Source organism: Pongo pygmaeus, chromosome 15 (genome assembly GCF_028885625.2).
Source record: "Pongo pygmaeus isolate AG05252 chromosome 15, NHGRI_mPonPyg2-v2.0_pri, whole genome shotgun sequence".
Classification (NCBI taxonomy): domain Eukaryota; kingdom Metazoa; phylum Chordata; class Mammalia; order Primates; family Hominidae; genus Pongo; species Pongo pygmaeus.
In genome coordinates this window covers 72,439,832-72,462,579 of record NC_072388.2, presented here as the reverse complement: position 1 = coordinate 72,462,579, position 22,748 = coordinate 72,439,832, and the positions used below count along the sequence as shown (strand labels likewise).

At 46.3% G+C, this 22,748-nt stretch overlaps 2 protein-coding genes across 7 annotated transcripts in view; one reads left to right on the top strand and one right to left on the bottom strand.

Moving 5' to 3' along the window:
* HEATR4 (HEAT repeat containing 4) overlaps positions 1 to 22,748 on the top strand; it is a 63,944-nt gene that overhangs the window by 5,671 nt on the left and 35,525 nt on the right. Inside the window, exons 2-6 of one of the 3 annotated variants that reach the window (XM_063651814.1) lie at positions 558 to 750; positions 13,652 to 14,604; positions 15,837 to 16,024; positions 17,709 to 17,849; positions 22,154 to 22,357. In XM_063651814.1, coding sequence (XP_063507884.1) covers positions 13,724 to 14,604; positions 15,837 to 16,024; positions 17,709 to 17,849; positions 22,154 to 22,357 — 1,414 coding nt within the window. In that variant the 5' untranslated portion in view covers positions 558 to 750; positions 13,652 to 13,723. Of the gene's footprint in view, positions 1 to 557; positions 751 to 5,759; positions 5,957 to 13,651; positions 14,605 to 15,836; positions 16,025 to 17,708; positions 17,850 to 22,153; positions 22,358 to 22,748 lie in introns of those variants that run through there. The other 2 variants (XM_054449521.2, XM_054449520.2) reach the window with 2 other exon arrangements.
* Positions 5,635 to 22,748, bottom strand: part of RIOX1 (ribosomal oxygenase 1) — a 39,897-nt gene continuing 22,783 nt past the window's right edge. For 2 of the 4 annotated variants that reach the window (XM_063651815.1, XM_063651818.1), the window contains 3 exons: positions 18,256 to 18,286; positions 14,476 to 14,506; positions 5,635 to 6,166 (listed from right to left, as the gene is read on the bottom strand). The gene's annotated coding sequence lies outside the window, so the exon portion shown is untranslated. Of the gene's footprint in view, positions 7,104 to 14,475; positions 14,507 to 18,255; positions 18,287 to 22,748 lie in introns of all 4 variants that reach the window. The other 2 variants (XM_054449547.2, XM_063651816.1) reach the window with 2 other exon arrangements.

Genomic DNA, 22,748 nt, shown 5'->3' with positions numbered 1-22,748 from the left:
GCAGTGGGCCGATATCACGCCGCTGCACTACAGCCTGGGCGACAGAGCGAGAGTCCGTCTCAAAAAAAAAAAAAAAAAAAAAAAAGAACCAGGCAGCTAGCTGTCTCCAGGCTCCAAACTCCTGATGGCGAAGAGGAATGCAGGACTGGAGTTGGTTTTGATCACTTTGTTGAATAATTCACACTCATTACTAATCTTAGGACTTTTCTTTCAAAATCTGCACCATGGTGTTTTGCTTTTGTGTTCTCTGTATATGCCTATCCTCCACATCACTCCCACATCGAAGGGTGCTGGCTTCTTACTAGCTGTGTGACCTCTGAGCTTCATTCCTTACGAGTGTAAAAACAGCCAAATGAGGTAATAGTTATTAATTTCTCGAACTCCTGACTTTGTGATCCGCCCGCCTCGGCCCAAAGTGCTGGCATTTACAGGCGTGAGCCACCGCGCCCAGCCAATAGTTATTATTTTCTTATTCTGGTTTCTCATTTTTGTTCCAGTCAGGCAACTGTTACCTCTCTCATCTTTTTTTTTTTTTTTTTTTTTTTTTTTTTTTAAAGAGACAAGGTCTCACTACGTTGCCAGTCTGGAGTACAGCGGCGGTTTACCATCACTGCACACTTACAAGCCTCAAACTCCTGGGCTCAAGCCGTCTTCCTGCCTCAGCCTCTCAAACACCACAAGGGACTACCGGCGGTCCCCATGCATTGGGCTCTTTTCTACTTTTTCATAGGCTATTGGTTCCAACCAGAGGTGGGTTTTTTTTCATCAAACTTAAGCTTTAGGCCCCTCCCAAGCCCTTGTACCTGATTTCATAATTTCCTACCTTGGTAATTAGAGAAACCTATAAATGCGTAAGCTTCAAACCCCCAAAACCTGTGTTTGCCTCTGCTCCTAATAAGGCTGTCCTCAAGGTAAGCCTTTTTATCTGTTTCCAAATGCTCTCATGTCCCATGTCATTATCATACAACTCCCTGTTAGTTGTAATTACCTTTGTATAGGTTCTGTGGCACACATCAAGTATATTCTGTGCATAGAAGTCTCAGGAACTAAAGAAGGTAAATAATAGTAGCTAATTGTTAATACTTACAAGAACCCTATTAGTAAATTAAGGCCCAGAGAATTTAACTGATTTTCTGAAGATCATACAGCTGGGAAGTGGAAGTTGGGTGAGGTGGCTCACGCCTGTAATCCCAGTTTACTTGGAGGCTGAGGTGGCAGGGTTGCTTAAGGTCAGGAGTTTCAGACCAACCTGGATAAGACCCTGCCTCTAAAAAGAAAAAGGGGCCTGGCGCGGTGGCTCGCGCCTGTAATCCCAGCACTTTGGGAGGCCGAGGCGGGCGGATCACGAGGTCAGGAGATCGACACCATCCTGGCTAACACAGTGAAACTCCGTCTCTACTAAAAAAAAAAAAAAAATACAAAAAATTCACCGGGCGTGGTGGCAGGCACCTGTAGTCCCAGCTACTCGGGAGGCTGAGGCAGGAGAATGGCGTGAACCCGGGAGGCAGTGCTTGCAGTGAGCCGAGATGGTGCCACTGCACTGCAGCCTGGGCAAAAAAGAAAAAGAAAAGAAAAGAAAAAGGGAGAGGGTTCATACCTTTGAAATCTGATTCTCAAGCCTGGGCTCTGAACAACTATGCTTTAACTGTCTCTCACAAGATGTTGAAGAAGATTTGGAAAAGAAACTCATATTGGTGGATATATAAACTGGTATGACCTTTTCATGGCAATCTATGCAAAAATATTTAAAAGATCCCTTCTCTTTGACTCACAGTTCCACGTCTAGGAATTTGTTTTCAGTATAACTTCATAAATGTGTGTAAATATTTGGCTACAAGGATGCTAATCATATCATTTTAATAGAGAAAAAATTAGAAACAAGTTAGCAATATAAATTTGGTTTTACCAGTTTAATTGTGATGTCATAAATGAAAGCAGTTTAGTTATATAGCAGAAGAATATATGATGAGCATTTTTCCATGAAGCTGATGAAAAAAGCAGGTTAGAGAACAGTATAAATATACTTTTTACCAAGATATTAACATATTTTTTAAAAAGACTACTCAAACACTCCCCCAGTAGCTGAATGCAGCAGTACATGCCTGTAGTTCCAGCTGTTAGGAGGGAGGCCTAGGCAGGAGATTGCTTGAGCCCAGGAGGAATTCGATACCAGCTTGGGCAACAGAGCAAGACCTCATCTCTTAAAAAAAAAAAAAAAGCAGAAAAGATAAGACATGAAAATTAAAAAACACACACATCTAACTACTTCAAACTGTTGTTTCTTGAGCCTTGCGGTTTTATGCATAGTATTTGTTTATTTGTTTTTTAAGACGGGGTGTCTCACTGTGTTACCCAGGCTGGAGTGCAGTGGTGCGATCATAGCTCACTGCAGCCTCAATCTCCCAGGCTTAGGCAGTTCTCCCACCTCAGCCTCCCGAGTACCTGGGACCACAGGCACGCACCACCACACCTGGCTAATTTTTTAGATTATTCGTACAGACGGGGTCTCCCTATGTTGCCTGGTCTCGAACTCCTGGGCTTAAGCAATCCTCCCACCTTGGCCTCCCTGAGTGTTGGGATTATAGGCAAGAGCCACTACACTTGGCCATGTTTCTTTTTTTAATTCTTTTTTTTTTTTCAAGACAGAGTCTTGCTCTGTCACCCAGGCTGGAGTGCAGTGGTCTGATCTCGGCTCACTGCAACCTCTGGCTCCCGGGTTCCAGCGATTCTCCTGCCTCAGCCTCTTGAGTAGCTGGGATTATAGTCACGTGCCACCACGGCCAGCTGATTTTTATATTTTTAGTAAAGACGGGGTTTCACCATGTTGGCCAGGCTGGTCTCAAACTCCTGATCTTGTAATCTGCCCGCTTCAGCCTCCCAAAGTGCTGGGACTAGAGGCGTGAGCCACTGTGTCTGGCCTTAACTCTTATTTTTTTAGAGACTAGGTCTTGCTCTGTCACCCAGGTTGGAGTGCAATGGCACCATGATAATTCATTGCAGCCTTGAACTCCTGGGTTCAAAGGATCCTCCCACCTCCTCTTCCCAAACAAGTGACCCTACCACCTCAATTTCCCAAAGTGCTGGGATTGTAGGCATGCATGGCCTCATTTTAACTTTTTTTTTTTTTTTTTTAGAGACAGGGTCTTGCTATGTTGCCCAGACTGGTCTTGAACTCTGGCCTCCAGTGATCATCCTGCCTTGGCCTCCCAAAGTGCTAGAATTACAGGCATGAGCCACTGGAACAAGCCAATTTTAACCATTTTTAAGTGTACAAGTCAGTGACATTAAGTACATTACATTGTTGTACAACTATCACCATTATCCATTTCCAGAACTTTTGGAGTCTCACTCTGTCCCCCAGGCTGGAGTGCAGTGGCGTGATCTCAGTTCACTGAAACCTCCACCTCCCGGGTTCAAGTGATTCTCCTGCCTCAGCCTCCCAAGTAGCTGGGACTGCAGGCGCGCACCACCACACCCAGCTAATTTTTGTATTTTTAGTAGAGATGGGGTTCCACCATGTTGACCAGGCTGGTCTTGAACTTCTGACCTCAGGTGATCCACCCTCCTCGGCCTCCCAAAGTGCTGAGATTACAGGCGTGAGCCACCACGCCCGGCCCATTTCATTCCTTTTTAAGGCTGAATAACATTCTGTTGTATGCATCTTCCACATATTGTTTATCCATTCATTCACTGATGGACATTTGGGTTGTTTCCACCGTTTGGCTATTGTGAGTATGCTGCTATGAACATGGGTATACAAATATCTGTTAAAGTCCCTGCTTTCAATTCTTTTGGATATATACCCAGAAGTAGAATTCCTGGATCACAGAGTAATTCTATATTTAATTTTTTGAGGAACCTTAACAGGGTTTTGATTTATTTTATTAGAGATAGGGTCTCCCTCTGTCACTGAGGCTGGGGTGCAGTAGTGCCATCATAGCTCACTGCAGCCTCAAACTCCTGGGCTCAAAGGATCCTCCTGCCTTAGCAGGGTTATAATATTTAATTTTTTTAGTCTTTACTTTTCTTTTTCTTTTTTTTTTTGAGATGGAGTCTTGCTCTGTCGCCCAGGCTGGAATGCAGTGGCCCAATCTCGGCTCACTGCAAGCTCCACCTCCTGGGTTCACGCCATTCTCCTGCCTCAGCCTCCAAGTAGCTGGGACTACAGGTGCCCACCACCACACCCGGCTAATTTTTTTGTATTTTTAGTAGAGATGGGGTTTCACAGTGTCAGCCAAGATGGTTTTAATCTCCTGACCTCATGATCCGCCCGCCTCAGCCTCCCAAAGTGCTGGGATTATGGGCGTGAGCCACAGCGCCTGGCCTAGTCTTTACTTTTCATACCAGAAAACGTACCCTCTCGCTCTTTTATGGGGGTCCAACTGTCTGAGTGCAGCTTGAGCCCAAGTGCTAAAGTTCATATTCAGGTTGATCAGCAGCAGCAGTCTTGCCTGGAACCAAGAGATGGACCACCTGAATAGCATGACCTGGGTCAACGAGACAGAGCCTTAGGCCGGGAAATCTTTCCTGCTGTCAGGATAAATTAGTTTGTTTCACAACAGGACTCCTGAAGATCAGAATTTCTATATCTGTAAGACTTCTATGACTTAAAGAATTTCTGTACATGTGAAATTATACTACTGGAAATACAAGATTGAAGAGTCTCCTTGTAAAAACTAGTGTTAATGGCTAATAATCTAGCCAGATTTGGAGATCAGGGAAAATGGGATTGAACTGTGTGGACAAAGGAGATTAAGTAGCAGCGGAGGAGCTGAAAAGGGAATGGAAAAGTCAACGGACAGCTTCTACTTTACCATCTGTTCTATCAGCCTGGTAATCTGACGCCTGCCAGAGCTATGTGGTCATGTGTTCCCTGCTTTGCTTCTTTCTCAGGATTTATAAACCCCTGTGGTGGGAGAATATGGAGCTGCATACATCTAGAAGGTTTTTTATTTTTATTTTTTGAGACTGCGCTTCACTCTTGTTGCCCAGGCTGGAGTGCAATGGCCTGATCTTGGCTCACTGCAACCTCTGCTTCCTGGGTCCAAGCGATTCTCTGGCCTCAGCCTCCTAAGTAGCTGGGATTACAGGCATGCGCCACCAGGCCCAGCTGATTTTCTTTTTAAATTTTCTATTTTTAGTAGACACGGGGTTTCACCATGTTGGTCAGGCTGGTCTCTAACTCCTGACCTCAGGTGATCCGCCTGCCTCAGCCTCCCAAGGTGCTGGGATTACAGGTGTCAGCCATCGCGCCTGGCTGAGGTTTATTTTTCAAAGAATGACCAAGAGGCTGGGTGCGGTGGCTCATAGTTGCAAATCCCAGCACTTTGGGAGGCCAAGGCAGGCGCATCACTTGAAGTCAGGAGTTCGAGAACAGCCTGGCCAATATGGTGAAACCCCGTCTCTACTAAAAGTACAACAATTAGTGGGGCATGGTGGTGTGGCCTGTAATGGGAAGCTGAGGCAGAATTGCTTGAACCTGGGAGGCAGAGGTTGCAGTGAGCCGAGATCGCACCACTGCACTCCAGCCTGGGTGACAGAGTGAGACTCCCTCTCAAAGAAAAAAAAGACCAAAAACTCCATGAAACTACCATTCAATAAATAATCAATAAATAAGATGCAATTTCTCGAAGCTCAGTTTACAAAAAAGGAAATTTAATAAATGGTTGAAGATACCCCCGACTGAACCCACAAGTTCTCTGAGTAGACTCATGGAATTCTAAAGAGTTGGTTGCTTGGAGACTGATAGAAACAGCTTTGGAACCTAAGAAACCAAGGAAGGCTTAAGATGCAGAACCTTGCTTCTCTCTGAGGACTGCCTTGTAGGAGGCCATTTGGAAAGTAATTTTGAAACACTGCTCCTTTGCCAGTATCTGAAAGGTGCTGGATGGTGTCAGCTGGAAGATGAGAGGCAACCTGAGGTAGCTGAAAAAACTTTGGATTAGGTGTCAAAAGGGTCAGTACTACTTCAGATACCAACAAGTATGGTGATCTTAATGATGTCTCTTCTCTCTGGGCCCCAGTTTTGGGATTTATAAAATCAGGACATTAGGCCTGGTGCAGTGGCTCATGCCTGTATTCCCAGCATTTTGGGAGGCCAAGGTGGGAGGATCGTTTGAGTCCAGGAGTTCAAGACCAGCCTGAGCAACATAGTGAGACTCTATCTCTACAAAAAAACAACAAAAAAAATTTAACCGAGAGTGGTGCTACGTGCCTATACTCCCAGCTATGTGGGAGGATTGCTTGAGCCCAGGAGGTCAAGGCTGCAGTGAGCCATGATTGTGCCACTGTACTCCAGGAGAGTGAGACCCTGTCTCAAAAAAACAAACAAACAAACAAAAAACAAATCAAGGCATTAGACCAGGTCATCTTTATAGCAGAGTTTCCAGAGTAATCTCTGGAGATAGCCGTATAGCTGTGTGAGTGCATGGCGAGAAGTTAGAAAGTAGAGGGGAAAAAATGAGGAACTTTTTGAGGGCAAAAAGGGAGAAAGGGGGATTTGAAACAAGCCAGGTTAAGCAGCTGTTCCCTAATCCCACTCTCCCCCCTAACCAGGCTTCCTTCATACACCCCACTGACACCCTTTGGGCTGTGCTTTCTTTAAATGTAATGTGTATTAAACCTGAGAGCTTGTGAAAATGCAGATTTCTAGGCCTCACTTGCAGCCCACTGAATCAACATTCTGGGAGTAGGACACAAGAGTCTGATGTAAAAGGTTCGTTACCCATATCTACTCCAGGCGCAGTCCCAGCATTTCTGGGGGCCAAGGCAGGAAGATCGCTTGAGTCCAGGAGTTTGAAACCAGCCTGGACAACATAGTAAGACCCTGTCTCTACTAAAAACAGTTTTAAAACATTAGCCAGGCATGGTGGTGCGCACCTGTGGTCCCAGCTACTGGGGACGCTGAGGCAGGAGGATTGCTTGAGCCTGGGAGGCAAGGCTGCAGTGAGCCATGACTGTGCCACCGCACTCCAGCTTGGGTGACAGAGTGAGGACCTGTCTTAAACATACATAAATAAACAAAAAAACTATATCTAACAAACACTACCCCAGAAGCTGACTGCACACTCTTGGACTCCACCTCAGAACTTCAGAATCCAAATCTGTTGGTAGAGATGAAAGTATTATTCTTTTAAAGCTTTCAGAAGATACTGATACTAAGGTTTATTGCTTTTTAGTCTTTTCTTTCAAGGCAGTTTCCTCTGTTTTGAGAATGCAAGATATTACTCCTTTTAGCACACGTTACTCAACCTACTTTGACCACTTGTACAGGATAAAGGTATCAGACCAGAGGGTGAGGGTAAGCGACTGATAAGCAAACAGAAAAGTAGAACTAAATTTGGAATCTCTGAGATACTACCCATTTTGAGTTGAGTTCTGTATTCATAAAATATTAGAGGCAGGAGAGGAATTTAGTCCAACTCCTACGTTTTCCAGTTGGGGATCTAGGAAGTTCATCAGGTTTTAACTAGAGGCATGTGGCCTAACCCTTCCAACCCCATTCCTACCCTTCTAGCCCAAGTTCCTAGAAATGCAGATAATGCTGGTGGGTTGCTCATTCCAGGGCCTGGTCTGCAGTTATGCCAGATTGACTTAATTTTTTTTTTTTTTTTTTTTTTTTTGAGACAGAGTCTCACTCTGTTGCCCAGGCTGGAGTGCAGTGGCACGAGCTTGGCTCACTGCAACCTCCAACTCCTGGGTTCAAGCAATTCTCCTGTCTCAGCCTCCCGAGTAGCTGGGATTACAGACATGCGCCACCACGCCTGGCTAATTTTTTGTATTTTTAGTAGAGACGGAGTTTCACCATGTTGGTCAAGCTGGTCTCGAACTCCTAACCTCAGATGATCCACATGCCTCAGCCTCCCAAAGTGTTGGGATTACAGGTATGAGCCACCACGCCCAGCCAATTGACTTAATTTTTTATGCTGTGTACAAAAGGACCCAGGACCTGCCACTCTGCTTTTGGTTCTAGAGGGCTATTTGTTGGGAGTGGGGTGCTGCCTCATAATGCTGGTCACGTAATGTGTAAGTTTAGATAATAAGGAGCCTCCAAACTCCATTAATAAGTCCTTTCTTCCTTCTCTATGCACCCTCTCTTTTAATTGCTGAGTACCCTGTACCCCTGAATTCTTCCCAAAGCGCCCAGTGCATCTAACTGTAGGACCCAGAGACTTGCCTTCTAAGGACAACAGTCCATCCTCTAAACTAATAATAACAATTCCTCACACATATATTTTAGTTTGCAAAGAACTTTCACACGTTTCTAATTTTGAGCTTCATATCAATCAACACTAAATTAGAACAGGTACCAGACTCAATTTTCAGATTGGGAAACTACAAATTTTAAATTATTTGCCCAAGGTAACATGACTGGGAAGTGCAGAATTTGGCCTTACACCTGCCCCGTGACTCCAAGACAGACAAAGACAAGCCAGAACAAGCCTCTTTTGATCAGACCTCGTAATATTTTGTTCTGTCCCCATTCCTTTTCAAAACAGACCTATCATGTGTTCCCTTCCTTCTTAATAAGCCATCATATCAGATAATAACTATTCCTTAAGTTTTTTTTTTTTTTTTTTTTTTTTTGAGATGAAATTTCGCTCTTGTTATCCAGGCTGGAGTCCAGTGGCACGATTTTGGTTCACTGCAACCTCCGCCTCCCAGCTTCAAGCGATTCTGCCTCAGCCTCCTGAGTAGCTGGGATTACGGGTGCCCACCACCATGCCTGGCTAATTTTTTGTATTTTTAGTAGAGATGGGGTTTCACCATGTTGGCCAGGCTGGTCTCAAACTCCTGACCTCAGGTGATCTGCCCACCTCAGCCTCCCAAAGCGTTGGGATTACAGGCATGAGCCACCGCACACAGCCTCCTTAAGAATTTCTAATAATTGATAATGATAATATGGTATTCTTTCTGGGATGTTTGCGTTGTAACTAAAGATTCTTTATGTCACAGGCTAAAGGGCATTTATCTGGGGACATCCTAAATCACTCCTTTTTTTTTTTTTTTGAGATGGAGTTTCACTCTTGTTACCCAGGCTGGAGTGCGGTGGCAACCTCTGCCTGTCAGGTTCAAGCAACTCTCCTGCCTCAGCCTCCCAAGTAGCTGGGATTACAGGCACCTGCCACCACGACCGGCTAATTTTTTGTATTTGTAGTAGAGATGGGGTTTCGCCATGTTGGCCGGGCTGGTCTTGAACCTCTGACCTCAGGTGATCCACCCGCCTTGGCCTCCCAAACTGCTGGGATTACAGGCATGAGCCATCCTGCCCGGCCCTGACTGTGTATTTTCATATAACCCGTCTTCAAGCTCACCAGTTCTTTCTTCTGCTTGACCAATTCTGCTGTTGAGAGACTCCAATGCATTTTTTAGTCAACTTAATTTTTCAGCTCTAGAAGTGATGCTTGATTTTTTTTTCTTTTTGCAAAGTGAAAGCAAGTTTATTAGAGAAGTAAAGAAACAAAAGAATGACTACTCCATAGGCAGAGCAGCCTTTCTGCTTGATTTTTGTTATTTCAATCTCTTTTTGAAATTTCTGATAGAATTCTGAATTCCTTCTCTGTGTTATCTCGAAGTTTGAGCTTCTTCAAGATTACTATTTTGAATTCCCTGTCTGGAAAGGTAACATATCTCTGTCACTCCTGGATTGGTCACTGGTGCCTTATTTAGTCCATTTGATGAAATAATGTTTTCCTGGATGTTCTTGATGCTTGCGGATGGTCATCAATGTCTGGACATTGAAGAGTTAGGTATTTATTCCAATCTTTACAGTCTGGACTTATTTGTACCTATCCTCCTTGAGAAGGCTTTCTATATATTCAAAGGGGATTAAGTGTTGTGACTTAAGCCTATGGTCTCTGCAGCTGATGTATACCAGGGGGTGCCCTAAGCCTATGACCCCTGCAACTGTTGCCAATTCCTGGATACTCCTGGATCCTTGGTGGCCTTGGGTAAGATAAGGGAGAATTCCCTGGTTACCCAGGCAACATCTCTCACTTTCTCTCTTCTCTTTCCCCCAGTCAGGAATCTCTCTCCCTACTGGGCTGCCTGGAGTTGGGGGAGGGGTAACATAAGCACTCCCGTGGCCACCACAGATGGCAGTGCACTGGGTCACACCTGAAGCTTTGCAGACCAGTACAGTATTGGATCCTGCCTAAGGCCTGTGGCCAGAACTGCTTAGCTACCACTGATATTTACTCAAAGCCCAAGGGCACTTTAGTCAGCAGGTGGGGAATCCTGCCAGGATAAATCTGACCCATCAGAGCAGCAGATTCCCTTCTGGCGCAGGATAGGTCTGGAAATGTAGCTTAGGAGCAAAGGCCTGGAATCAGAAGCCTCAGGATTCTGCCTGGTGCTTTGTTTTCCTGTGGCTGAGTTGCTACTCAAAGTCTTCTGGACTTTGTCTGGCAACTTGAGTACTCTTCCCTCTCCTTTCCACACCCAAAGTCCGCTGCCTCCATGACCAGTGCATCTCCAGGGTTTGCCTAGGAATATAGTCCTTGTGACCTGACTGTCACTCATATGTATTCAGGGCCCCAGGCCACTTTGGTCAGCTGGTGGCAGAACCAGCTGGGACTCAGGTCTGTCCCACTCTGCCTGAGGATTCTCCTCTGGCCCAGAGCTGATCTAAATGCGTCCTCTGTGGGTGCCAGCAGAATTCTGCTTAGTGTAGTGCTGTGCTGTGACAGGGCAGCAGTGAGTTCCAATGCAAAATCCCACACTCCTCTCCCTCCCTCACATGCACAGATTCTGTCTCCAAGCTGTTGTGCCAGGGGCGAGGGATGGGGGTATAGGCGATGCAGGACCGTCCTTCCCACCCTCTTCAGTGCCTCTTTTCTTGATACGATGTGAAAACCAGGTACTGTGATCACTCACCTGATTTTTTGTTTCTTATGAAGATGCTTTTTTTTTTTAAATAAGGAGTCTCACTCTGTCACCCAGGCTGGAGCGCAGTGGCACCATTTCATCTCACTGCAACCTCTGCTTCCCAGGTTTAAGCGATTCTCCTGCCTCAGCCTCCCAAGTAGCTGGGATTATAGGCCCCCACCACCACGCCCAGCTAATTTTTGTATTTTTAGTAGAGATGGGGTTTCTCCACGTTGGCCAGGCCAGTCTTGAACTCTTGACTTCAAGTGATTCGCCCACCTTAGCCTCCCAAAGTTCTGGGATTACAGACGTAAGCCACCGCATCCGGCCTAAAGGTGCTTTTCTTGCGGGGACAGTTGTTCAGTTTGGTGTTCCTGCATGGAGACAATCGCTGGAGGGGTCTGTTTGGCCATCTTGCTCCAGCCTTTCCATTTTCAGCCAGTGGGAGTAGCCACTGTTTCAGGAGAAAACATCATCTTGTGACCACCCTCTTTCTCTTAACTTGCCTTCATGAAGACGTTGCCTTCATGGTTGTGAAGAGATGAAGCAATTACATTTAGCCTTATGTGCAAAAAGTCCTGGAGTGATAGCATATTAATCATGTGTCACCTAATTTGAGGGAGGTTATTGATTCTGGCCTAATAGCATCTAGATGAAAGTTGAGCCTTTGCTGAATGCTGTAGCTCACACCTGTAATCCCAACGCTTTGAGAGGCCGAGGCAGGCAGATTGTTGACCCCAGGAGTTTGAGACCAGCCTGGGCAACATAGTGAGACCCCATCTCTATTAAAAATAAAAAACAGATAGCTGGGTGTGGTGGCGCATGCACCTGTAGTCCCAGCTACGCGGGAGGCTGAAGTAGGAGGATTACTTGGGCCCAGGAGGTTGAGGCTGCAGTGAGCTATGATCGTGCCAGTGCTGCACTCCAGCCTGGGTGACAGAACAAGACCCTGTCTCAAAAAAACAAAACAAAAGAAAAAAAACGCACAAAAAAAGAATTTGCCCTTAACACAAAGAAATACAATATGGTCACTTTTACACATGGAAGACAGTAAGAGAAATCATGCCCTAGGGAGAGAGGCTATGTGCTGGGTGTTAAGGAGGAAAGAGAAACAAGTCAGATCTGGTCTGCACGGGCACCTTGGACGCAGGGCAGGAGTTGACACTAGCAGGATAGAAAGATATGGAATAATGGTCTTTCCTTCATCCTTACACATAAGGAGGCCTACCTGCTCCTTGGAGAGGCAAGGCCAACAAAGTGAGTGGTAGGGAGTGGTGCTTGGGCCAAGGCCAGTGTGGCACGGAGGTTAAGTGCTCCAGAGTTGTGATCTAGTAGGCTAGGTTTGAAACCTGACTCCTCTTCTTACGGGCTATGTGATCTGAAGCAATTTACCTACCTCTCTGAACCTCAGCTTCTTAAAATAGGGAATGAAGATCATAATATCTTCCCTACGTAAAACCCTCAGCAAGATTATTCCAAAACTATCATTATTAGGCCAAGGGAATACTTCAAAAGGAAAACAAAACAAAACTAAACTAACATTAAATTTAAGCATTTGTTATCTACAGTGTTTGCCATGCTAGCTAAAATATAGAAACAACCCATCCAATAATTCATGAAGAACCAAAACCATTTACCTATTTGATAAAATACATTACAGCTATTTTTTATATATATATATATATATATATTTTTTTTTTTTTTTTGAGACGGAGTTTCGCTCTTGTTGCCCAGGCTGGTGTGCAATGGCATGATCTTGGCTCACTGCAATCTCCCCCGCCCTAGGTTCAAGCGATTCTCCTGCCTCAGTCTCCCAAGTAGCTGGGATTACAGGCACATGCCACCACGCCCGGCTAATTTTTTGTATTTTTAGTAGAGATGGGATTTCACCGTGTTGGCCAGGCTGGTCTCAAACTCCAGACCTCAGGTGACCTACCCACCTCAGCCTCCCAAAGTGCTGGGATTACAGGCGTGAGCCACTGTGCCCGGCCTACAGCTATTAAATATTTTAACAATAAAAACTATGTAGCAATAGGTGTGCTGGATGACTCTGAAAGAAGAGACGGGAGTCATGGTCACTGGGCAATGGAATTATAGTCTCAAATATTTAGTCTCAAATATTTAACAATGCGAGGTGTCATAGGATTAACAGTTAAAGTAAGTGGTACAGACCAGGAGGAATTTATAAACTTGGGTATGACCTGGTAGCCTGGAAAGGTCAAGAAAGAGTTATGGAGCAGCACAAATTGAGCTGGGCCTGGAAATTGGATACAATTTGTGTCAAGTATGAAAGGCCATTTCATGTAGAGGACACAGAAGGAAGCTTCATTAGGTGGAGAGAGGATACTCAGAGAACAGCCAGGAGACTGGACTGGCTCAAGCAGAGGTTACATGCCAGGACAAAGTCATAAACTGAGGCCAAAGTCATGGAGAACCCTGAATGCCATGCTGAATAGTCTGAACTTCACGCTATAAGCCTTTTGAACGAAAGAAGGCAACATTTAAAGACAAACTGGAAGCATGGGATACTGCTGAAAAGCAGTCATCCCTCACAAGGAGATGAGGGTCTGAGCTTTGGGAACAAGTGTAAGAACCAGAAACAAGGGCCTGATACATGAAATATTTAGGATGTTGCACCATTTTCTTCTTTTGTTCTTCTAACTCACGTGGCTTTTCCCCACCCCCTTTCCATCTGTTTTTCAAGTTATTCTCTTTCTGAACTGCTATGGGCTACCAATTTCTGCTGCTCTAGAGTTCTCATCAGTTCCTGCCATTCCCTTAACAGGTGCCAGGTCTCATCTCCAGGCCTTGCCTCTAGGCCAGGCAGTGTGGAAGGAAGCATTTGCTGGGACGCAGTATGACCAGGACCCAGAAGGAAAAGACCTTTCTCCCCCATTGCTTCTATCAGTCACTGCCCCCACGGTTGGGATGGGGCATGATTTTAAACTACTCAAAACTGAAAGGCAAGGAGGAGTGTGCCTCTGTCTCCAGTGTGCCTACGGTCTTCTTCAGCTCACAGTACTGTCTACACCGCAAGAGCCAATATTTGAAAATGGCTGCTGCAAACCTTACCTTCTCTCAGGAGGTGGTGTGGCAGCGAGGACTGCCCGGCATTCCTTATAGCCAGTACAGCTTTGACCACCTCTACAATACCAATGACATCATCCATACTCCCCGAATCAGGAAGGCCCGGCCTCAGAAACCTGTTAGCTTCAAGTTCCTGGGTTCCTCAAGTCCCTTAACAGGAGACACCTCCCTGGCTGTGAAGACAGAAAGCTCTGCCAATCCCGAAAAGAAGCTGAAGAAATCAAAGCCAGCCAGCACCATCCAGGAAGCACCCCGCCCTCTCATCCGTCATCCCTGCATGCATCCAGATATGCTGGGTCGGCCACCTTCTCCAGATGTGAACCTCGAGGAAAGAGAAGCCTGGCTTCTGCCTCCTGAGAAGGAGGCCAGAGCGTGGGAGGCCACTGTGCTGGAAAAGCTGAACAAGCGCACAGCCCGATGGATCCAGAACAAGCATCCTCAAAGGCCTGGGGCATCCCCCAACAAGTGGCAGAGCTTCCTGCGCCAGCAGTACGACTGGAGTCACATCCGTGATGAACTTACCTCTGCCAGTGACCTGGAGCTCCTGAAACAGCTGGAGGCAGAAGAGACAGCAGAGTTTGAGGATCAAAGTGTCATCCTGCCCCCACAGGAAAAGAAGAAGCCAGAACTGCTGCTTCCCGTTTACTACAGGTATACTGACCAGGGCCTCAAGTGTACCTTTGATAATCCCTGACTCCCCTTTAGGGACTCCCAGGTGGACTCACACTCCCGATTTTGGAATGCACTCTCCCATCAACTTTATGTTCTCCACCACCGGCCTGCTCTCTGAGAGCTCTGCAAAGTAAGGTTTCTCAATCTGCACTGCTGACGTTCTGGGTTGGATAATTTTTGTTGTGGGAGCTGCCCTGTTCATTATGGAATGATAGCAGCATCCCTGGCTCATACCCACCAGAGCACAACCTCCTAGCTGTGACAACCAAAGATGTCTCAGACACTGCCAAATGTCTCCAAGAGGGACAAAGTCATTCCCAGCTGGGAACCACTGCTCTTAAAGGGATTGGTTCTCAACCTTCTCCAGCAGACTTTGCCATCAGACTGCTGGTGTAGTTACCAGCCAGGTGCTCCCAGAAATGTATCCTTGGTGGAGTGAGGAAGGCAGGAACCTCATAGCACTGAGGTTTGGTCCTGCCTCACTCTGAATAAGGAACCAGTGTGTCACTGACTCAAAAACTGACTAGCTGCAGGACAGAGAACCAGACAACCTGAGAGAAGAAGATGACTACATGTTTCTTAGATTGCTTCCATCTCATTTTTAGCTAGAGGGAAGACTGGAGCTATTACACTATCCCTGATTTCCAAGAGTGAACTAAAAATCAGTGGAAATCCTTTTATTTATTCATTTATTAGACAAATATAAATTACGTTCTTGCTACTTTCCAGGTACTCTGCAAAGTGCTGGGAATACAATGTAAAAGCAACAGACACAGATATGTACCTTTAAGGAGCTCACAGCCTGTCCATCACCAGGTGGATGGACATTAAATAACCACACACAGAATAGACAGAGTGAGATGACGAAGGAGGTGGGATCCCTTCCCCAAGGCCATGCCGCCTTTAAGGGTACGAATGTTAAAAAAGGGTTATGCTGGAGCACCGCCGCTCTGCCCTGCTGCTTGGTGGCTGCAGAAGGCATGGATCCTTCAGTAGCCAGGCAGGACAGCTGTAGACAGGCCCTTCTGGCAGCTCCACATTCAACTGGCACCATGGGGACAAGGCTAAAAGTTAAACATTGGTGTTCTGCAATGCTCACGTGTATAGGAGCTGAGCTTAAAGAGGAAAAGGAACGAGCTGTGGATTTAATGGAAAGGGGGATCCACCTCCTACTCTTTTCCCCTTTTCCCTCCTTTCTCACCCCTGCCAAGATTGCCCAGTTACTTCCAACAAGCAGAGACAGCTGAAATCATGCCTGGCCACAAGACCACTGAGGATATCCATGAAAAGACGAGCCTCTCCCAGCCCCAAACCCAGAGCTACTTTCGCCAGGTGACTCCCCGAGCTGGAAAGTTTGCCTACTCCACAGACAACACCTTTGAACAGGAGATTTACTTTGGTAATAGAGCTGTGCCCCTGTGGTAGGGGCACAGGGGGACATGGGCCAGGGAGGTGGAAGATCACTGGGGGCTGGAAACAGTTGTGGGTATGGAGAAGAGGCCCTGGATGACCCAGGTTTTCATGTTCATGACCCAGCACCCACACTAGCACAGGAGTCGGGTCGGGGAGTGATAACTAATAGGGAGGGAACTGCTCTCTCCCCGCTTTCTCTATCCCTGCATCTTACTAAAGAGGCAATGAAGGGTGGAACTGTAAAGTAGGCAAGACTTTGGGAACAATCCATCTCGTCTGTCCACCCTTCTCCCTTCTCTCACTTTGAGATATTCTCCCACTTCGAGATAGTCTCCCACCAAGGTGCTATGTGGGAAAAAATCAGAGCTTTGGAGTCAGGCACATTTGGGTTTAAATCCTGGCTCAGTATTTTTTTAGTAACCTTCAGTAAATTATATAATTCCTCTGAGCCACAAGCACCTTATTTGTGAAGTGATGTTAACAAAAATGTACTTTGAGTAGAGTAGATGAGAAAGCATATGTAATGCTTCTTGCCCAATGTCTGTTTAAGGTGTTCAGTAAATGTTCGCCACCTTCCCCGTCCCTACTGCTGTCCCTTAGATGCCTGGGCTTCCAGGATACTCGATCTAGGTCTTCGTGTTCCAAGCTGTTTCTTCTTCCCAAGCCCCATCTTTTTCCTAAACTGCTGCAGCTGAAAGTCTTCTCAAAGTGTTTAACAAAATTACTCTAAGGTATTCATGACTGATGGGATTAATTAGGTGCCTCTTTTTTAGTATCTAGCTTTTTATAAGGGATAAGGCCTCTAAGTGGTTACATAGGTTCTTTTCTTTTGTTTTCTTTTCTTTTGAGACGGAGTCTTGCTCTGTCGCCAGGCTGGAGTGCAGTGACACGATCTTGGCTCACTGCAACCTCCGCCTCCACCTCCCAAGTAGCTGAGATTATAGGCGCGCGTCACCCCGCCCAGCTAATTTTTGTATTTCTAGTAGAGACGGGGTTTCACCATGTTGGCCAGGATGGTCACAATCTCTTGACCTTGTGATCCGCCCTCCTCAGCGTCCCAAAGTGCTAGGATTACAGGCGTGAGCCATGGTGCCCAGCCGGTTCTTTTCTTATTTTTGAAACGGTTTCACTCCCATTGCCTAGGCTGGAGTGCAGTGGTGCTATCTTCACTGCAACCTCCACCTCCCAGGCTCAATTGATTCTCTTGCCTCAGCCTCCCGAGTAGCTGTACCCAGCTAATTTTTGTATTTTTTGTAGAGACGGGGGTCTTACAATGTTGCCTAGGCTGGTCTCAAACTCCTGACCATGTGATCCACCCACCTCGGCCTCCCAAAGTGCTAAGATTACAGGTGTGAGCCACCACACCCGGCCATAGGTTCTGCCTTAGGAAGGAAAGCACCATCCTTGGCTCCCAGGCCTCTAATGAGGTGACTAGCTATGACATTTCTTTTTTGTTGTTTTTTTCCCCACAGACACTATAGTGATTTATCGCTGTGATATTTCTAAGCAATGCTCACCTTCAAGGGATGCCCCAGAGTATAGCAGTCATGGATCCTAGGGGCTTAGATTAGGGCAAAAGGAAGTTGGGTCTGATCCTGGTGATTGGGAACCCAGGGAGAAAGGAAAGAGGGAGGTTATAGGGGACTCATTGTTTCTTTGTCTGTTCACAGATGAAGTCCAGATCATCCACCAGATTGGTGCAAAGAGAGACCAGATTGTCCTGGAAAACCTAAATCGGTACAACAAGCAGCTATCTAAGGTCTTCCCTGAAACTCCAGAAAAGTGGAGTGCCCAGGCAATTCCTGAAGCACGTAAGCAGGAAGCTAACAGGGAAGGCAGGGGTTAATAACGGGAATGTGGCTACTTCCCATCATTACCCACTATTCATGTGCTAGAGCTCCCAGTTCATGGGCTGAAGCACCATTAGCATCTAGGCAATCGGCTTTCTACGTACTAAAAATAATCTCACAAAATTATAAAATACTAACTGTAACTAGGAAGAGCCTCACAGGAACATACAATCAGTTGAGATCTGATATAACTTAGGTATAACCAAGTGGTTTAGGGCCAATAGTTACCAATAAGGCAGCTCCTATCTCAATGCTAACAGGGAAAGTGCACCTAACAGGGAAAGTGCATCAAACTCTTGACCCAGCATTCTGCCCTTTTCCCTTGGGCTGGCTCTACCCTCCCACTCGACACTCAGCCCACCCATACCTGAACTTTCACAAGTTCATCATTCTTCACTCTGTAAGACAAAGAGGGAAAGAAGGTGGCCAAGAAATTAGCTTATGAAACAAAATGTGCACATCTTCCACAAGACTCTATTTCCCATGACTCTTTGTAGGATTACTGTTCAGATGGGCCCAGTGGTGTGCAGAAACTAACAGCAGTTGCCACCCATTCCTTTTTTTTTTTTCTTTTTTTGGAGACAGAGTCTTGCTCTGTCACCCAGGCTGGAGTACAGTGGCGTGATCTCTACTCACTGCAACCTCTATCTTCCTGGTTCAAGCAATTCCCCTGCCTCAGCCTCCAGGGTAGCTGGAATCACAGTTGCATGCCCCCACACCTGGCTGACAGGGTTGCCTGGCCTGCTAGCTGTGCCTTTGCATCCACTTGGCAAGAAGTCCTTCCCTGGGCTCAGTCTACCCTTGGAGGCACAGGCACATTCTGTGCCTGCTGTGGAGGCACCCGCCAGAGAGCTGTGGACAGCCACAGGATTTCCACACAACCTGGCTTTGTTTGTTTTTGAGACAAAATCTCGCTCCGTCGCCCAGGCTGGAGTGCAGTGGCGTGATCTCGGCTCACTGCAATCTCCGCCTACTGGGTTCAAGTGATTCTCCTGCCTCAGCCTCATGAGTAGCTGCGACTACAGGCATGCGCCACCACGCCCAGCTAATTTTTGTATTTTTAGTAGAGATGGGGTTCACCATGTTGACCAGGATGGTCTCGATCTCTTGACCTCATGATCTGTCCACCTCGGCCTCCCAAAGTGCTAGGATTACAGGCGTGAGCCACTGTGCCCAGGCTTTTTTTCTCCTTCCTCCCTTCCTTTTTTTCCTTCCTTTCTCCCTTTCCTTCCTTCCTGTCTCCCTCTCCTCTCCTCTCTTTCCCCCTCCTGCTCCCCTTCCCTCTCCCTCTTTTCTTCTCTTTTTTTTTTTTTTTTGACAGGGTCTCACTCTGTTTCCCAGGCTGAGCACAGTGGTACAACATGGCTCACTGCAGCCTTTACCTTCCTGAGCTCAAGCAATCCTTCCACCTCACTCTCCCGAGTAGCTGGAACTACAGGTGCACACCACTATACCCAGCTAATTTTTGTAAAGACAAGGTCTCGCTGTGTTGCCCAGGCTGGTCTCAAACTTCTGGGCTCAAGTGATGCACCCTCTTCAGACTCCCAAAGTGTTGGAACTACAGGCATGAGCCACTCTCCCAGCCAGAGGATTCTTTTCCAATAACAGCTTTATTGAGCTTGAATTTACATACTATAAAATTAATCCTGTTAAACCATACAATTTGATGAGGCAGACAGATCGCTTGAGCCTAGCAGTTTCAGACGAGTCTAGGCAACAAGGTGAGACCCCGTCTCTACAAAAAAATACAAAAATTAGTTGGGCGTGGTGGCACGCACCTGCAGTCCCAGCCACTCGCGAAGCTGATGCAGGAGGATCAGGGCCACAGGTGCGCACCCCACACCCAGCTTATTTTTAACTTTTTTAGAGATAGGGTCTCACTATGTTGCCCAGACTGGTCTCGAACTCCTGGCCACAAGGGATCCTCCCACCTCAGCCTCCCAAACAAAGTGCTGGGATTATAGTCATGAGCCACTGTACCCTGCCAAGAGTCATTACTTTGTGTGCTCCCTTTAGATCAGCAGTCCTCAATCTTTTTGGCACCAGGGACCGGTTTCGTGGAAGATAATTTTTCCACAGACCAGCAGGGTGGGGATGGTTTGAGGATGAAATGGTTCCACCTCAGATCATCAGGCATTAGATTATCATAAAGGGTGCACAACCTAGATCCCTCACATGTGCAGTTCACAATAAGGTTCATGCTATGTGACTCTAATGCCACTGCTGATCTGACAGGAGGCAGAGCTCAGCGGCAATGCTTGCCCACCCACTGCTCACCTCCTGTTGTGGTGGCCCGGTTCCTAACAGGCCATGAACTGGTACAGGCCCATGGCCTGGGGGTTAGGGACCCCGGCTTTAGATGACTGTTGATGTGGAAGGTAGCTAGTGGATGTGTTTCTATCCAGTTATAACCCAAATGACTGGAACTAAAGTAAAATTTGGCAGTTGTATTTTTTATTCCTATGAGGTTAAATATCAGAGATCTAAGACTTGCTCATCACAAATCCATTTTAACTCCTTGAGGAGAGGGATATAGGAGAACTGGGGTTAATTCAGCTACTTCTCATCTCTTCAGGAGGGATTTCAAATCGGCTGAGAGAAGTCGGGGAGCGTCACATGGCAAAGTGTGAGCTGGCCTGTCAGAGGTGGTTCCACAGCTCCTAGTTGCACACACCCTACCCCACAAAGGAGGGAGGCCTCAAGCAGAGTGGCTGAGTCCCCCAGCACGTCCAAGCTGGTGGGGACCATTTGGAGGAGATGCATTGTATGGGCATCTTTGCTAAACTGCCCTGGAGTCTCACAAGACTCTTTTTTTTTTTTGAGATGGAGTCTCCCTATGTCACCCAGGTTGGAGCGCGATCTCAGCTCACTGCAACCTCCGCCTCCCCAGTTCAAGTGATTCTTCTGCTTCAGCATCCCAAGTAGCTGGGATTACAGGCGCCCGCCACCATGCCTGGCAAATTTTTGTATTTTTAGTAGAGACGGGGTTTCACCATGTTGGTCAGGCTGGTCTCGAACTTGTGACCTCAAGTGATCCACCCGCTTTGGCCTCCCAAAGTGCTGGGATAACAGGCATGAGCCACTGCACCCCGCCTCACGGGACTCTTCTTACATTAGAAGAAAGAAATGTTATGTCTTCCTTGCTCAAAGGAAAGAATTGATTCAGAGCAAATCTAAAGGTGTTAAGAGTTGGAATGAAATCTTGGAAAAAAACAGAAATGGCTGATAGTGACTGATTAGAACATGAGACTAATAGGCAGTGTGAATAATGAATTAGTACATCTGGAAATGTTTTTATCATTTTCCCTTCCCCTTCTCCACACAGCTTTTTTACTGAGAAAGAGGCTTTCTAAATTTGACACCATGAAAAACATTAAGTTCAGAAAATATAACTATAGCTTTTTTTTTTTTTTTTTTTTTTTTTTTTTGAGAACAGAGTCTCACTCTGTCATCCAGGCTGGAATGCAGTGGTGCAATCTCGGCTCACTGCAACCTCCACCTCTCAGGTTCAAGTGATTCTCCTGCCTCAGCCTCTCAGTAGCTGAGACTACAAGCACATGCCACCATGCCCAGCTAATTTTTTGTATTTTAGTAGATACGGGGTTTTCACCGTGTTAGCCAGGATGGTCTCGATCTCCTGACCTCGTGATCTGCTTGCCTCGGCCTCCCAAAGTACTGGGATTACAGGCATGAGCCACCGCACCCGGCCAACTATAGCTTTTCTAACTATATCTAATATTTATGGTTTCTTCTGTTCTCAAATTTCTGTTGTCATGAGGAAAAACTCAGAGATGTTAAAATCTTTAAAATTTCACAGCTTATAGCACTATTGCTCTCCCCAAATTAAAAACATTAAAAGGAAAACTTAATACTTTAGAAATAATGGCCAATGACACTAAATTGCAACGTATCAAATATTGAATTTTATGAGCAAATCTCGTTACGTATAAACATATTTATGTTCCTAAAGATTTAGGTTCCTAAAGATAACCTTTAAACTTACAGAAAGGTTTGTAGATATCTCAATTTCCCCCCACAAATCTCTCGCCCCCATCATCATCATGGCTTACCATGTCTGTAGTCAGGACTTTCCATAATTCCCTGTGTACTTGTACTCAGTTCCCTAATCATGGGGAAATTCACTCTTGAGGGTTTTGTTTTGCTTTGGTATTAGGAATAGGAATGGGATGCAAGCTGGGGCCACTGTGTGGCAGGGCCTAAGGCAGTGGGGTGATGAAAAGACCTCACACTGCCACGCTGCACAGCTTACAGACCCGTGCAAGGAGCCCTGCGCTGGACTGCTTTGCCCACCCCCGCCAAGGATATGCTGCTGCAGGTGGGTGAGAAGGATGTGCCTATTAAGACCAGGAGATTGAAGAAGCAGGTAAAATCACTGCAGGAGGATGTGACCTGGGAACTGGTGGTCCTGCGGAGGATGCTGAAGGAATGGAAGACTGCCTGGGCTCTGAGTGAGTGAAGGGAGGTCCTGTGATACTGTACGTTTGTGAGAAGTGGTTCTCATCTGGGACTAGGCTTTCTCAGTCTTTGAAAAATCCATCCCTCCTTTGTGAAATGTAAACATCTGGTTGCCTCATTAAGGCTAGACAAGAGCCTTTCACACATTGGGTGTTAGATGAACTTCAGTTGACATATATCTGGGTGCTTTTTGCATGGGTGGGTATTACTTCAGTAATTTGTGGAAACTCATTATTACACTGCAGACTCTTCAGAGGCAGGGACCTTATCTTTTTTTTTTTGAGACGTAGTTTCACTCTTGTTGCCTCGGCTGGAGTGCAATGGTGGGATCTCAGCTTACTGCAACCTCTGCTTCCTGGTTTCAAGTGATTCTCCTGCCTCAGC